The sequence below is a fragment of the Neophocaena asiaeorientalis genome, unplaced genomic scaffold (genome assembly GCF_003031525.2).
Source record: "Neophocaena asiaeorientalis asiaeorientalis breed wild unplaced genomic scaffold, Neophocaena_asiaeorientalis_V1.1 scaffold388, whole genome shotgun sequence".
Classification (NCBI taxonomy): Eukaryota; Metazoa; Chordata; class Mammalia; order Artiodactyla; family Phocoenidae; genus Neophocaena; species Neophocaena asiaeorientalis.
The window spans coordinates 66,270-79,307 of NW_020172738.1; the positions used below are offsets into that span (position 1 = coordinate 66,270).

At 45.4% G+C, this 13,038-nt stretch overlaps 1 protein-coding gene and 1 pseudogene across 2 annotated transcripts in view; both read right to left on the reverse strand.

Moving 5' to 3' along the window:
• Positions 1-13,038, reverse strand: part of ATG16L1 (autophagy related 16 like 1) — a 43,543-nt gene that overhangs the window by 30,120 nt on the left and 385 nt on the right. For both annotated transcript variants that reach the window (XM_024740492.1, XM_024740491.1), the window contains exons 2-5: positions 9,392-9,485; positions 4,978-5,083; positions 4,184-4,257; positions 3,071-3,322 (exon numbers count right to left, since the gene is read on the reverse strand). In XM_024740492.1, the coding sequence (XP_024596260.1) occupies positions 3,071-3,322; positions 4,184-4,257; positions 4,978-5,083; positions 9,392-9,485 (526 nt within the window). The remainder of the gene's footprint in view (positions 1-3,070; positions 3,323-4,183; positions 4,258-4,977; positions 5,084-9,391; positions 9,486-13,038) is intronic.
• Positions 1,782-2,250, reverse strand: LOC112396699 (60S ribosomal protein L17 pseudogene; annotated as a pseudogene).

Sequence of the window (13,038 nt, forward strand, 5' to 3'; positions counted from 1 at the left end):
TAATGTCGTCAGCAGTCGCTTCCACTCTCTCCCCTCTCAGAATCATTTTTGTCTTTCCTTCCCAAGCCCTCAATTCAGGAGCTTCCTAACCTTTAAACCTTGGCCTCCCTCTCTTTTCCATGGCAAGTTCACCTCTATCTGTCATTTTTGCCCTCGCTGTGGAGGACCCGCAACCCAGAACTCTAGCACTGCTACTGAGCTCAGGTCAAGATTTCTGCTGGAATTTTAAAAATTTTTTCTAAATTAAAAAACAACTTTTCTAAGTTTTTAAAAAAGTTTCTACCATAGTGATAATTCTCAGAATAGGGCAAAGTCCTGTAGGTGGCACATCAGAATCTGGGATGGGATGAGGCTCTAGCTTGAAAAAGTGCCTTACACTCTTAATCTTATACCTTGAAGATGAAGAGTCAGTTTTACAGGACAAGTGACAAAAATTACAGGTTAACAAATTTTTCTTAGCTGGAATAGATGACCTATAAACTGTCTTTGAGGGGAAAGCAGAATCCTGGTGCCGGGTGTGTAACACTCCTCTAAAGGAAAGGCACCTGTCTGCAAGGAGTGGGTAAAGGACAGAGCTGGAGTCGCGGGGAGAAAAAAACACCCGCAGCCCAGGCTTCATTACAACAGCGGAAATGTCCTTCTTTAATGCTGACAGCTTCTTACACAGCAGCCACCATGCCTGCCTGTGGGGACACACCCCAGCCTTGCAAGGGAGGCGGAACACAAGCAGCTATTTCAAAAAACAGCGCTCCACTATGACCCAGGTAAACAAAAGCTGCTAGGAGAGGAAGGACATCTAATCTGGGAAATAGGCAGGAAGAGGGAAGGCTTCTAAGAAGGAGGAACTAGTTGAGTCAAGTAACGAAAAGAATCCCCAGGTCCCACACGTGCAATCAGATGGTTATACGTGCAATGGTATATTTCTAGGAAAACATTCCAAAGGACAGAACAAGGGCAGGTATGTAACGCGCCTCACTCCCCATTTTCACTAGAAAGTTCGGGTTGTTCTTGTCCACGGTGACGATCAAGGGCTCTCCCTCTGCAGAACCACACGCCTGCCCACTTCTCCCTCAGGCAGGCTCTCAGCCCGAAGCCTAACAACTTCCACGGAGCCCCGGTGTCCTTACCACCCCTAAGCTGCCCAAGAGTTCCACATATAAGGGGCGCAATTTTACTTAAACATGAGACAGAAAGAATATAAGGACAGCTCACGTTTTCTTAATACAAACTTAAGACGTATATATATTTTGAAAAGACTTCGCAAAATCCCACTGTATGAAAATATCACAATTTCTTCCCCCCACCAAGGGATATACCGCTTCTCATTTCTCACTACCGTGAATAATGGACCATCACAAAATCGTACTTGTGAACGAACCTCATCACTCAGGATAAAGGCCAACAAGTGGGAAGCATTCTCAGGTGCCTGCCATCCCCAGGGCCCTCCAGGGGTGCGAGAAACGGCCCTCACATCAGCAATGTGAGGGGCCTGTCCCACCTTCCTCCCAACAACCCTTTTGACCAGATTCACTGAGCTCGTCCACTTCTTTTATGAACTATCTATGCTTTACATCCCTCTGTCTGAACGCTCACCTGTTCCTTACTGACTCTATACTAAGGATACATATTTTATAATAGCATAGCCTATTTGCTTGTTTTATAGTGTTCTTCGATGTTAAGAAACCTACAATTTTTATACAGTCCATTCTTTGTTACCATTACTTTTTTTTGGGGGGGTGTGTTTTTTTTTTACTTTTATTTGCATTTATTTTTTGCAGCATTTATTCCCGGGCCATAAGTTTTTGTTTCTTCAGGTATATCTGTTTCTTCTGGGCAACCTCCTCTTCTGGTTTAGGAACAATCTGTTCTTTTTCAGTAAGGATCATCTCAATGTGGCAGGGAAAGCTCATGTATGGGTTGATCCGACCATGAGCTCTGTAAGTCCTACACGGCATCTTGTGGGCTTTGTTCACCTGGGTGTGCTCAGTGACCAGAGAATCTACATCTAAGCCCTTAAGTTCAGCATTACTCTGCATTTTTCAGCATGTGCAGTAAAAATTCAACACTCTTTTTGGGCCACCGACCCTGCATCCAGCCCCACTGTTTGGCCTGGGCACACCTACCAACTCCATCACTGTAGCGACGGAACGGCACACACTGCTTCTTTAAAGTGACATCCTCCAGATACTTGGTGGCTTTTCGGATATGCATATCCTTAATGGCCTGGGCAGTTTCACAAGTGTTCTTAAAGTGAACATGAAGATTTGAACCTCTGACTTGCATGATTTTGTGGGGTTTTCTGGGTCAAGTGAATAGCGAACCATTTTTAGAGGTCACCTCAGGCTGCTTACTGGAAAAGCTACCATTACTTTTAATGTTTAGAAAGTCCTCCAATACTCCTATTTAGGAATTTTTCATAAAACAAACAGCAGAGAGTAACATTTTTTGCTTCTACCTTTTGGTTTCCGTTTTTACACAGATTTTGAAATCTTTTTGCATATATTATTTGGTAGGATTAGGGCTCTTTGTTATTCTTTAAGGCTCTTTCCTATTCCATGTATTTATTCTTTTAGATAAACTACAATAATCTTTTCAAATTCTGAACTACTGATGTGGGGATTTAAAATAAAATGTTCTAATCTTCTGAACTCATTACTAGTGAGGCTGGCTCACGGTCTTCCTGTACACTAGCCAGATCAGAGTTTTTGCTATGGGTTGGAATAGTTTTACAAAATGGGGCGGGGTGGGGGGATTATAAGCTTTTTCTAACTCTGGTTTAATTTACACTGTTCAAGAGCTAGCTTTTCTTCTTGAAACACGGAAAGAATTTGCTGGCAAAAATAGCAACGGGCCAAAGCCCTTTTGGGAGGTAATCCTTTGCTCAGCTGTAAAAGTGTTCTTATAAATGCAAATCTCTTTCACACCCACCCCCACTATTTCTAATTTTGTTAGTGCTTCCTGGTGCCCCCACCCTGTGGTCAGAGCTGCCAGGTTGGCTCCCTTCTTTTCTAAGAACTAGGTTCGACTTCATTAAACAATGGAAATCACTGACTGCCGACTCATCTCCCACCTCGAATCCTTCTCATTCTCCGCATTTAAACGATTAGCTTCCTGGGCTTTCTCAGCCATCCATCTGGTGACCAGCTCCTGGTTCTCCTCAGTAGTCTTCCTCAGTTTCTCCTCCAGGGCAGTGAAAGTGATCTGCAGGGCATCATATTCATCCTTCAGGGTCTGGTTGGCTCTTTCAAGGTCCTGAAGCTTAGTGCGTAGTTCCAGGCACTCGGTCTCGAGATCAGAGATGGTCTGCAAGCATTCTGCAATTCTGAAAACACGACGGGAGAGGGATACTGCACAAGAGCTGTGTGAGCTTGGGCACCAACAATGACCTCAGCCATCACAGCAGGCACCTCACTTGGCCAAGCCCAGCCCCAGGGGTTTACAGGACAATCCCATTAACGGAGAGGAAACACCTAGAGCAAAATTCATCCAGACTATGAATGACTAGTTAAAGTATCTTTTAGAAAAGCAGGATGGGAAGGAAGAGGGAGCTTTTGATGCTGAAATAGTGTAGTAATGGGAGATTAAAAGGAGGCTGGGTATCTTGGGCATTCCATCAGCTCTATCACTCACTGAGTGTGAATGCCTGAGCAGGCTCCCCACCTTTCTAAGCCTCTAGAGAGCCCTCTCTGCGGAGTAAGGGAAAAGGCACAGATGAAACCCAGGCTCCCCTCCAGCTCAAAGATCCTAGGATTTGGAGTCCCTGTTTATCTTGACCGGTAGGCTTCTCCCAGATCAAGAACAAACCTGCCCACAAACTCATCCCCGTTCCCAATGGCCGGGCACTGGGCTATCTTGGTCCCATCCCCACCACAGAAGACACCCACTCCCCCAGGCAATGGCCATGGGGAGAACTGTGAATGCCTCAGGGACACTTCCAAGAGCGAAGCTGACTTCTCAGGGGTGTGCTGGGGCCCTGGAGGTCAGAGGGCACTCTTCTTGCCTTTTCCATCCTCAGAGGGTAGAAAAGGACCCCAGGCTATGTATGCACAGAAACGAAACTTGTGCTGAGCCCAGTGTGGCTACTGTTTGCCACCGATCACCACTGGCCCCGCTCACAAGAGTACAGTAAAACAGGCGGTGAGATCCCACGACCAGTCCCGAAGGAAGCGTGCTCTCTACTCACTTGGCTTCATTCATCTGCATCTCCTTGTCCTTCTGCTGCATTTGGTTATTCAGGTCAATCACCAACTGAGCTAACTGGGGGTAAAGAAGAACACTTTCATAAACAAGAGATTTTAGGACCTCAGCTGGAAACTCCTAATTGCGGTTTACTTTAAAGAAAAAAACAGGTGCCTGTGCGGTGGGGCCAAGGCACCAAGAAGAAACGAGCTGGGTGGCCGAGAGGAGAAGGGCCAGCGGGGCTGCGCGGGGGCGCAGTGTGCGCTTTCCCTGTTGAAGGCAGCCTTGGATAGACAAGCAACGCTCCAGGTGACCGCCAGGTTCCTGCTGAGAACGCCTGGCTACCCCTCCACCCCAGCTACCTTTTCCGACTCTTCAGCTGATAATCAATTCAGCTGAAGTAATGGTAAGTTGCACTTCTTCATAACTTGCCATTAGACCACCACCCAGTGTAAACACAGCCCAGGACTTGATTCTTCCTAATGAATTTTTCTGAAATTGCAGGTTTCACGCTTTATGAAGGTATTAGTTAAGACTTTCAGTCAATCAAGGAGTAAGCTTCTTTCTTTTTATGTTTCTCCACTCGTACCTTTCATGCCATCTTGGAGCATGACAACCTGGCTGTTATCTCAATGGCTTGCCCACCTGCTGACAGAGCTCTCACATCTTTTCTGTTGTTTCATTCCCACAGATAGAGCTGGTGATGCCGTATGTAGCCAGGATGGCTGCAAATTCCAGTGGGAGTGCCTGCCCCACCCCCCGACCCCCAAGACAGACGAGAAGAGGAGCTATCTTTACCTCCCCACGTTTCTTGTGTAATTCAGTCAGTTCTTCTTGGTGTTTAATCCTCAGCTGGGCCATTTCTTGCAGCTGACTATCATTCCATGCACCATCATGTCCAGGACTAAATGCCCCAACCAGGCAGATGAAGAGAACGTGCAAACAAGAGAAAAAAAAAATCAGACCCCAGAGCCCTTCAATCAGGCACTGGAACAATAACTTTAGAATTTCAAACCTGTACGTGACAATATAGCCAAGAAAGCAGTTCAGTTCTCCAGGCCAATAGAGTTATAAGTCACTACAAACCTAAAGTAGAAAGTAGGAGATATGAGACACAGGGTAAAACCAACCAGCCACAACCCATACCACCAGCTGCGTCAGGAATAAAGGATGGATTCCAGAATAAAGTTCAGGTAAATGGGGAGGAGACAACGAGGTCCACTCACCCGACAAGTATCTAAGTGCCGGCTCTGTGCTAGGCACTGTTTTGGTGCCTAGCGGGGAGAAGGCAGGGAACAGGAAGCTGTACAATCGGCTAAGAGTAGGCAGACAACAAATGAGTAGATGGATGGAGTCAGGTGGTCAGATATGCTGTGGAGAAAAACTAAGCAGTGTAAAGAAGGGGACAGAGCGACAGGGCTCCTGTTCCATGTGCGGTAGTCAAAGGCATCCCAAGAGGTGACACTTGACTGAAGACTGGAAAGAGTGAGGAACAAGCCACGCGGACCTGGGGGCGGGGCCCTGTGAGTGGAGGGAACAGCAAGTGTTGGAGAGGCTGGGGGCAAGTGTGACCGCAGCGCCCGGGGCAGGGGGTGTAGGGAGGATCGGGGAGGCCACGCAGAGAGAGCCTCGCAGGCCCCCGAGGACTGTGGCTTTTCCTATGCATGACTGGAAGCCGCCGAGGGTTTTGAGCAGAGGAACGACTTACGTTTTGAAAGGATCGCTACAGTTGCTGGGTGGAGAGCACACTGCAGGGGTTAAGGGCAGAAACAGCGAGACCAGTTAGCAAGCTATTACATATTCCAGACTCAGAAAGTGCAGGTCGGGACAAGGTGACGGCAGCGGAGGCGGTGAGACGTGGTCAGATCCTAGCTAGATCCACTCTGGAGAGACTGCAGGACTTGCCTTTGAATTGGTTGTGGGGAATGAGAGAAAGACAGGAGTCGAGGACAACTCCAAGGCTTTTGCCCTGAGTGGCTATTAAAGGTAGGCGTCACCTACTGAGGCAGAAGGACTGGGGCAAGAGGTTGGGGGAGGCCTGAAGAGCGAGTTCACCGTGGACATCCAAGTGGGCATGTCAAGTGGAAACTGCATATTGTTAAGAGTCTGAACTTCAAGTAAAGAGGTCCAAGCTGGAGGCTGACATATAGAAGCTGTCAGCAAACAGATGTATCTAAAGCCATGCACGGAGCTCAGGCCACCTCGAGAGTCAATGGAAGTTGGGAAAGTTTGCATACTGTCTCAGAAATAACAGCAGGTGAACAGAACTGTGGATCTGTAATTCAGGAGAGGGGTCTTGGCTGGAGTTACAGGTGTAAATTATCAGACTACAGTGAGTAGCTAAAACCACTCCCCAGGGAAAGCACACAGATGGAGAAAAGGAAGATGGCTGGCAAACCAGGATGCCACCATCTGAAGCGGGGGCGGGGGCACTATCTCTTCCCAATGACCGATAAGAAATAAAGAGGGAAAAGGCGGCAGAGTGATGCTCCCTCCTAAGTCTACCCTCCATCTCTAAAGGCATTTTTCTTACATGTTCTAAGATACACTAATATTGCACTCTTTGAGGCAACACAGTGCTTCCCCAATCTTGGCCCATGAACTAGAAGCCAAGAGACTAGAAAGCGGCACGTACCTTATAAGAAACCACCCTAAATTAGGCAGAAGAAGCAACAGGCCTGGGTGATTGACTGCATATGGGGATTAGAAGGAAAAGAAATAATTTTTATCAAATCCCCTTATTTCAATGCAAAGCAATGTGAAATATGCAAAACATAAAGCTAGTCTGTTCCTCTAAGAAGCTGAAGAGAATCCTGAGAAAACACAAGGATACAGGGCACTCATTCCTCTGCTCAAAGCCTTTTACCACTTCCAATTTTATTCACAATAAAAGTCAAACTTCTTACAAAAGCCCAATAACAGTGCTTCACTAGGCAGAAAAAAAAAGAATCACCTAGAGAGTAGGTTTTAACCGATTCTTGGGCCCCGTCCCAGAACGATTCATCAGGTCGATGTAGAAAAGGGTCAATAATCTGCATTTCTAACATGCTCCCCCGGGTGTCTCGGATACTTCACAAGGACTGAGTAGCCACTAAAGCAGTGGTTTTTATATGTTAGAGGTCATCAGAATCACCTAAAGGTTCTTAAAACAAGACTACTGGGCGCCACCCCTAGAGTTTCTGAAACAGGAGCTCTGGGGTGAGGCCCAGCATTCTGCGTTTCTAACAAGTCTCTGAGGCTGCGGTCTAGCGGCCATACTTAGAAAACTGCTGGAATCAACTCTTTCTCAGGGATGAGTTTCACTTTGATTTATTCGGTAAGCAAAGGGATTAAAACACTTAAGAGAGGAGTCAGATAATTGATGAGATAAAGCTTTTTAAGCACAGTGTGTTTTAAGATTAATTAGAATGCGACGGGCAGGACTTGAGAGCCCAAAAGAGAGAGAAAGCAGCCAATGAGATCCCCGTCTTCTGTGAATACCTGTATCCTACTAGCACACACCTCACTGAGCTACTCTCCCCCACGAGGCTCAGGTCCTTGCGAACAAGGACTCTTGGCTTATTCATCTCTGTATCCCGACGCCTGGCCCACACTGTAGTCACAAAATGACTCAGTGAACGAGACCCCTGCCATAGTCTAGGAACGGAAGCAACGAAGCTGGTGGCACACAAATGCAAACTAAGGGACAGATGCACAGGACACCTGGGCAAAGAATCAACAGGCCTGGGTGACTGCAAAGGGGGAGGGGCAGGACACCAAGGGAAAAAGGAATCATAGCTGACTTGTGGAAAATAAGGATACCATTAATAGAAACGAGGCAGTCAGGAAGAGGCCTGACTGAACACAAGTTTGCAGAAAGGACGGACTTCCAGTTAAATTACCACCCCAGTGGTGCTCAGTTAAAAGAATGTTGTATATTTATTTATTGTACCCTTCCAAGCAAATGAGTTTCGCTGACAGATAAAGGATGCAGGAATATAGTCACCAAGAGGCTAACCAGATAGAAATAAAATGTTTCAAGGTTTCAGTTGACTGAATTTAGATGAAAAAGGGTGAAATGGATTCTCTACACCTAAAGTTGACCAGAACACAGCAACTAATATTTTAAATCCTGCAGAAGGCCTCCCAGGACCACAGCTAGGCACAATCTCCTGAATTGTTCTTAAGCAAAAATGGAACCTAGGCCGGGCCATCTGTTCCTCTTTCTACTCCGGTCTGCCTGGAGACCACCTCGCCAGATGAGGAAACACGGATGGCAAGTAGTTAGCAGATATGGCTATAGGAGTAAATGACAAGCTACACCCAGCATTTCTGTTTTTTTCCTAAAATCCTAAATTACCATCAGCTTTGTTTTTACAATTGCTAAATGTTAGCTGATATGCAAAAAAGCTTGTAGATTTTAGAACAATAATGGGTACTGTTCCCATACAAACCACAAAATTTAATATGCAAACGTGATGAACAAATGGAAAAGGAGGACAGTAAGACTCTAGAATGATTCCATTTAAGCCACTCGGATGAAGTATGGCTTTAAGGTTTTTTTGGACCATGACCCTCAAAAAGAGACAGTTTACATGAATGACCCAAGTAAAGATACTAAACTCCCCACCATGAACACATACTCACATATTTAGTGAAGCAATACTTAGCCTTCCTATAAAATGCAGATTTCTGCCTAATCTTCCTTTAAAAAAAAAAAAAAAGCTTTCTGCAACCCACTGGTTTGACTGCACACTGAGACACATGGAAACAACACTGAACTAAAAAGGATCACATAGACCTGTAGCGCTTATGTTTACAGGCCAGTCAATCCTCTACTGACAAGATCTACGTAAATCTGCTCAAGAATGCTTACTTGTCTGATTATTCAGAAAAAGTGAACCCTGGCAGGCTACAGGAGGAACTGGCCTGGTTACTCGCCTTAAGCAATTTCTCAAGCTCACATCGTACTGATGATGAGGCTTCTAGGTGGGCAGCTACATACCTTCAAAAAAAACCTTAAATAGTTAGTTATTTGGCTTCAGAAGTTTTTATTTGAAAGGAACTGACAAAAAGTGGAGCACAAACACAGTACTTGGTTTGCTTCAAAATCAGGGAAGTGACAACTGAACTGAGACAAATTTCAATTAAAAAGGAGACACAAATAATACAGGATCGTTTCAGAATACCTTATCTCAGGAGACACAAATAATACAGGATCGTTTCAGAATACCTTATCTCATGCCTGTTTGGTATGTCATGCTTTTCAGCTTGTAGCTTATGGGCCAGCACTGAATGAAGATCTGACTTTTCCAGCAACTTGTTATCTAGCAAAGAAAAAAAAAAGTTATTACAACCCAGGTATGCTTTATTACTACTTAACATCTTATAAAGATTTGGACCAAAGAAATAACCAGAAGATGACTGGGCAGGTTTCACTTTTATGAGGTATCAAAGTACTAGGCACTGTACTTTACCACCGATTACAGCAATCGTCCAAACTCCAGGCACATGCGCTCCTTAGATGCTTCCTGGCCCAAGCACAGGCAGCCCAGAAAAAGGAACCTATGAAAAATCACTCCAAAACGCCCCCGTGCCCATGCTTTCTACTCCCACAGCTACCTGTTTCTACCTGGGAAAGAGGCAACAAACATACCAAAACACAATGGAAAAGTGAAGTGCTATGCATCTCTAAGTAAGAGAGGAAACCTTTACCTTATTATATTTGGAATGTTTTTAGAAAGAAGATACTTTTTTTTTTTTTTTTTTTTTTTCAATCCCAACCACTGCGCCACCAGGGAAGCCCTGGAATTTTTTTTAAAAAGATTTTTTTAATGTGGATCATTTTTTAAAAGTCTTTATTGAATCTGTTACAACATTGCTTCTGTTTTATGTTTTGGATTTTTGGCTGCGAGGCATGCGGGATCTCAGCTCCCCGACCAGGGATCAAACCCACACCCCCTGCAATGGAAGGCCAAGTCTTAACCACTGGACTGCCAGACAGTCCCTGGAATATTTAATCTAAGATCAGGGCACTAGGGATACAAATACAAACCAGAGTCCCTGACCTCAAGGAGCTAAAAAAGTGTAATGGGGGTGGGGGTGGGGTGGAGGTTAAGTATAAAAAGGCAAGAGTGACCTTTTACTCATTTTCTCAGATGGTTTCACAGGTGAAGACAACAGACAGTCCAAGCAGAAGGTCTAGAGAGCTGTTCAGTAAATGGCTAGAAATAAAAGTTTGCACCAACACATGAGAGGGCAGGATGAGAAATTCAGACCTCTTCTTACTGGCAATAGCGAAACAACAGATTTTAAAAGCAGGCAGTGACATGAACAGATATCAATTAGTAAGAAGTCAAAGATTATTCTGAGGTTCCCTGCTCGTCCAACTGGGTGCAAGATCCTACATGCCAGAGAACACAGGAGCAGAGAGCTCAAGGAAGAAAATGAGTCCTTGGAACTTAATAAATGTGACAGGGAACACAGTGCAGAAATTCAAAAGAAAAGTCAGGGCAAGAAATGACACGCATGCAGGGGGCCAGTGAGATCAGAAGTGGAAGGGGGTGCACAAAGCAGAACAAGAAAGTGACCACAGGAAACTTACAGAAAACCCACACCTGACGGGGGCTTTCACAGATCCCAAACGTCTGAGATTAGCGATGCTTCACAGCAAAAGCCGGAGAGGGTTTATGCTAGTGACTATTCCTATTAGAACAGCTTATCTTTCCTCTTAAAGAGTTGAGTCCTACTTCTTGATATCTAAAAATGGAAATCCTGGGCAGAAACAGAAACACTATCTTCATCAATATTAATTTAATAAATTAGCTCAAGAGAACAGGGAAGTGATTCCAAACTTGAATGTTCACCAGTGTCAAAGGGCTCTAATAAGATCTTCAAAATGTTACAGCTAGGTGCCCTGTGATATCAAAGACATGAGGTATTCAAGAGGGATCCTTCTTAAAAGTTCCTCTCACTCAAAGGCCACCTGCTGTCCCCAGAGCCTCTTTTCATCCTTCTCTTCAGGCTCAGAGGCAGGACTGAACGGGAAACTCTGGTTGACTGCTTTGGGAGGCTAGGAATGAAGAGTGAGGCTGTTCCACCATCTAGAAGTGACCTCCCAAATGTCAGTCCCCTGCCTCAACTGCAGATTTTAACAGGCCAAGGTTGCCTTGCCCAGCTGTTTTAAAGACGTGTTCCCTCTCCAGGACTGACCCGTCTTTCTGCCTTTCCTCCAACATCCTCCACCCCTTCAAGATGTCCATTTTCAAAGTGCAGAAAAACACTCAATTGTGTCAATGTGATTACAAGCACCTTCCATTTATAGACAGTTACGCAGACAGCTTTCAAAGCACTTATATGCACAGCACTGTGTTTATGAAGCAGGCAAGGCGAGCTTCACGCCTATTTTATAGATGCAGCAAACCAGACTCAGGTAAGTGAGGCTGGTAAGGGGAGTGTCGTCAGACCTCCGACCCAATTTGACCTTCAGTGTATTAGCTTTTAAAGAATAAGCATAGGATGAAATACCCGATGACCTGAATTTATGTAACCCACGAGGAATCGTTTCAGCGAGGAGTTTCCTGTGCTTCTGGCTTTCTGAAAGCACTGGGCTGCCAGCCTCTTAAGAGTGTAAGGAATCAGCACAGGAGTGGCACATTTCATCATCTCCCTTTTCTCCCCATTTTAGTTAAGAGGATGGGCTCAGCGAAAGCAAGAAGGCCGTTTCTTGGGGGACCCAATGAGAAAGGCAAAAGTGCAAAAAAGTCAGGAGCCATCAAGTCTGTGTCCAAATCCAGGCCCTATCATTAATCTGCTGTACCTCCCCAGAGAAATGACCTAATCTCTCTCAGTCTCAATTTTCTCATTTGTATAAAGGGCAACAGGACCTGCTTCATAGAATTTTCAGAAAGATAAAGTGAAACGACACATGCCAAATATTTACGACAGCACTCAAGCTTGTCTCTACCTTAGAATTACTTGGGGATCACCAAGAAATACTGACACCTGTGTCCCACCTCTACTACTGGCGTTTCGTTGGTCTGGGATGTGGCCTGGGCTTTATAATTTTTAAAAGATCCCCACCTGATTCTAATGTGCAGGTATAAGTTCAGGAACCAGAACTTTAGCACAATCAGAATTCAATAAAGGGCACCCACTATTACACTGAACTGCATCATCAACATGATTTGAGATTTGCAGGCTTACTTCAAGGGGTAGACAGAACCAGAGGTCCGAAGAGTGTCCCGTTTCTTCCCCCAAATGTGTCGTCAGTTATGGTAAAATGGGGCGGAGGGGCAAGGAAATGCTCTTTAGAACGCATCTAAGGGCACAAACATTTTTGTACTCAAGTTGCAGCAGCGGGGGTGGGTGTGGGCCACCTCTTTCACACTGAAGTTTTCAACGACAGTAAAGACTGTGATGTCCCAACTAAAAAGTACGTTAAGACTCAAGATGTGTAATATGTAACAGTCAAAGCACACCAAACTGGAGGAAGAACAACAGATCTTCAGGAATGAAAGGCAAACATTTCGCTACAGTCTGAAGACGACGGGAACGCAGCGAGTTACTGCTTAAAGTCAGTGCCCGTGTCAGTAACAACACGATGCCCAAAACAGGATGTTTCTGGAACCGGCCTATTTAAGTAACACAAGCATTATGTGAGCTGCTGGGATTTACAAACACAGACATGAACGGTGCCTGCCCGTGAAGAATACCCAATTGAGGAGGAAAACCCAGCACGGTCACACCCAAGAATAAAGTGAAAGAGGAAAATATCTAAAAAGGCGTTTGGGGGTCCAAGGCGCTGGGTACCCGGGGCGGCCTCAAGGCGCGCGGGCGGCGCGGGGGGCTCGGCCTCGGGTTCCCGCTGGCGCCCCGCAT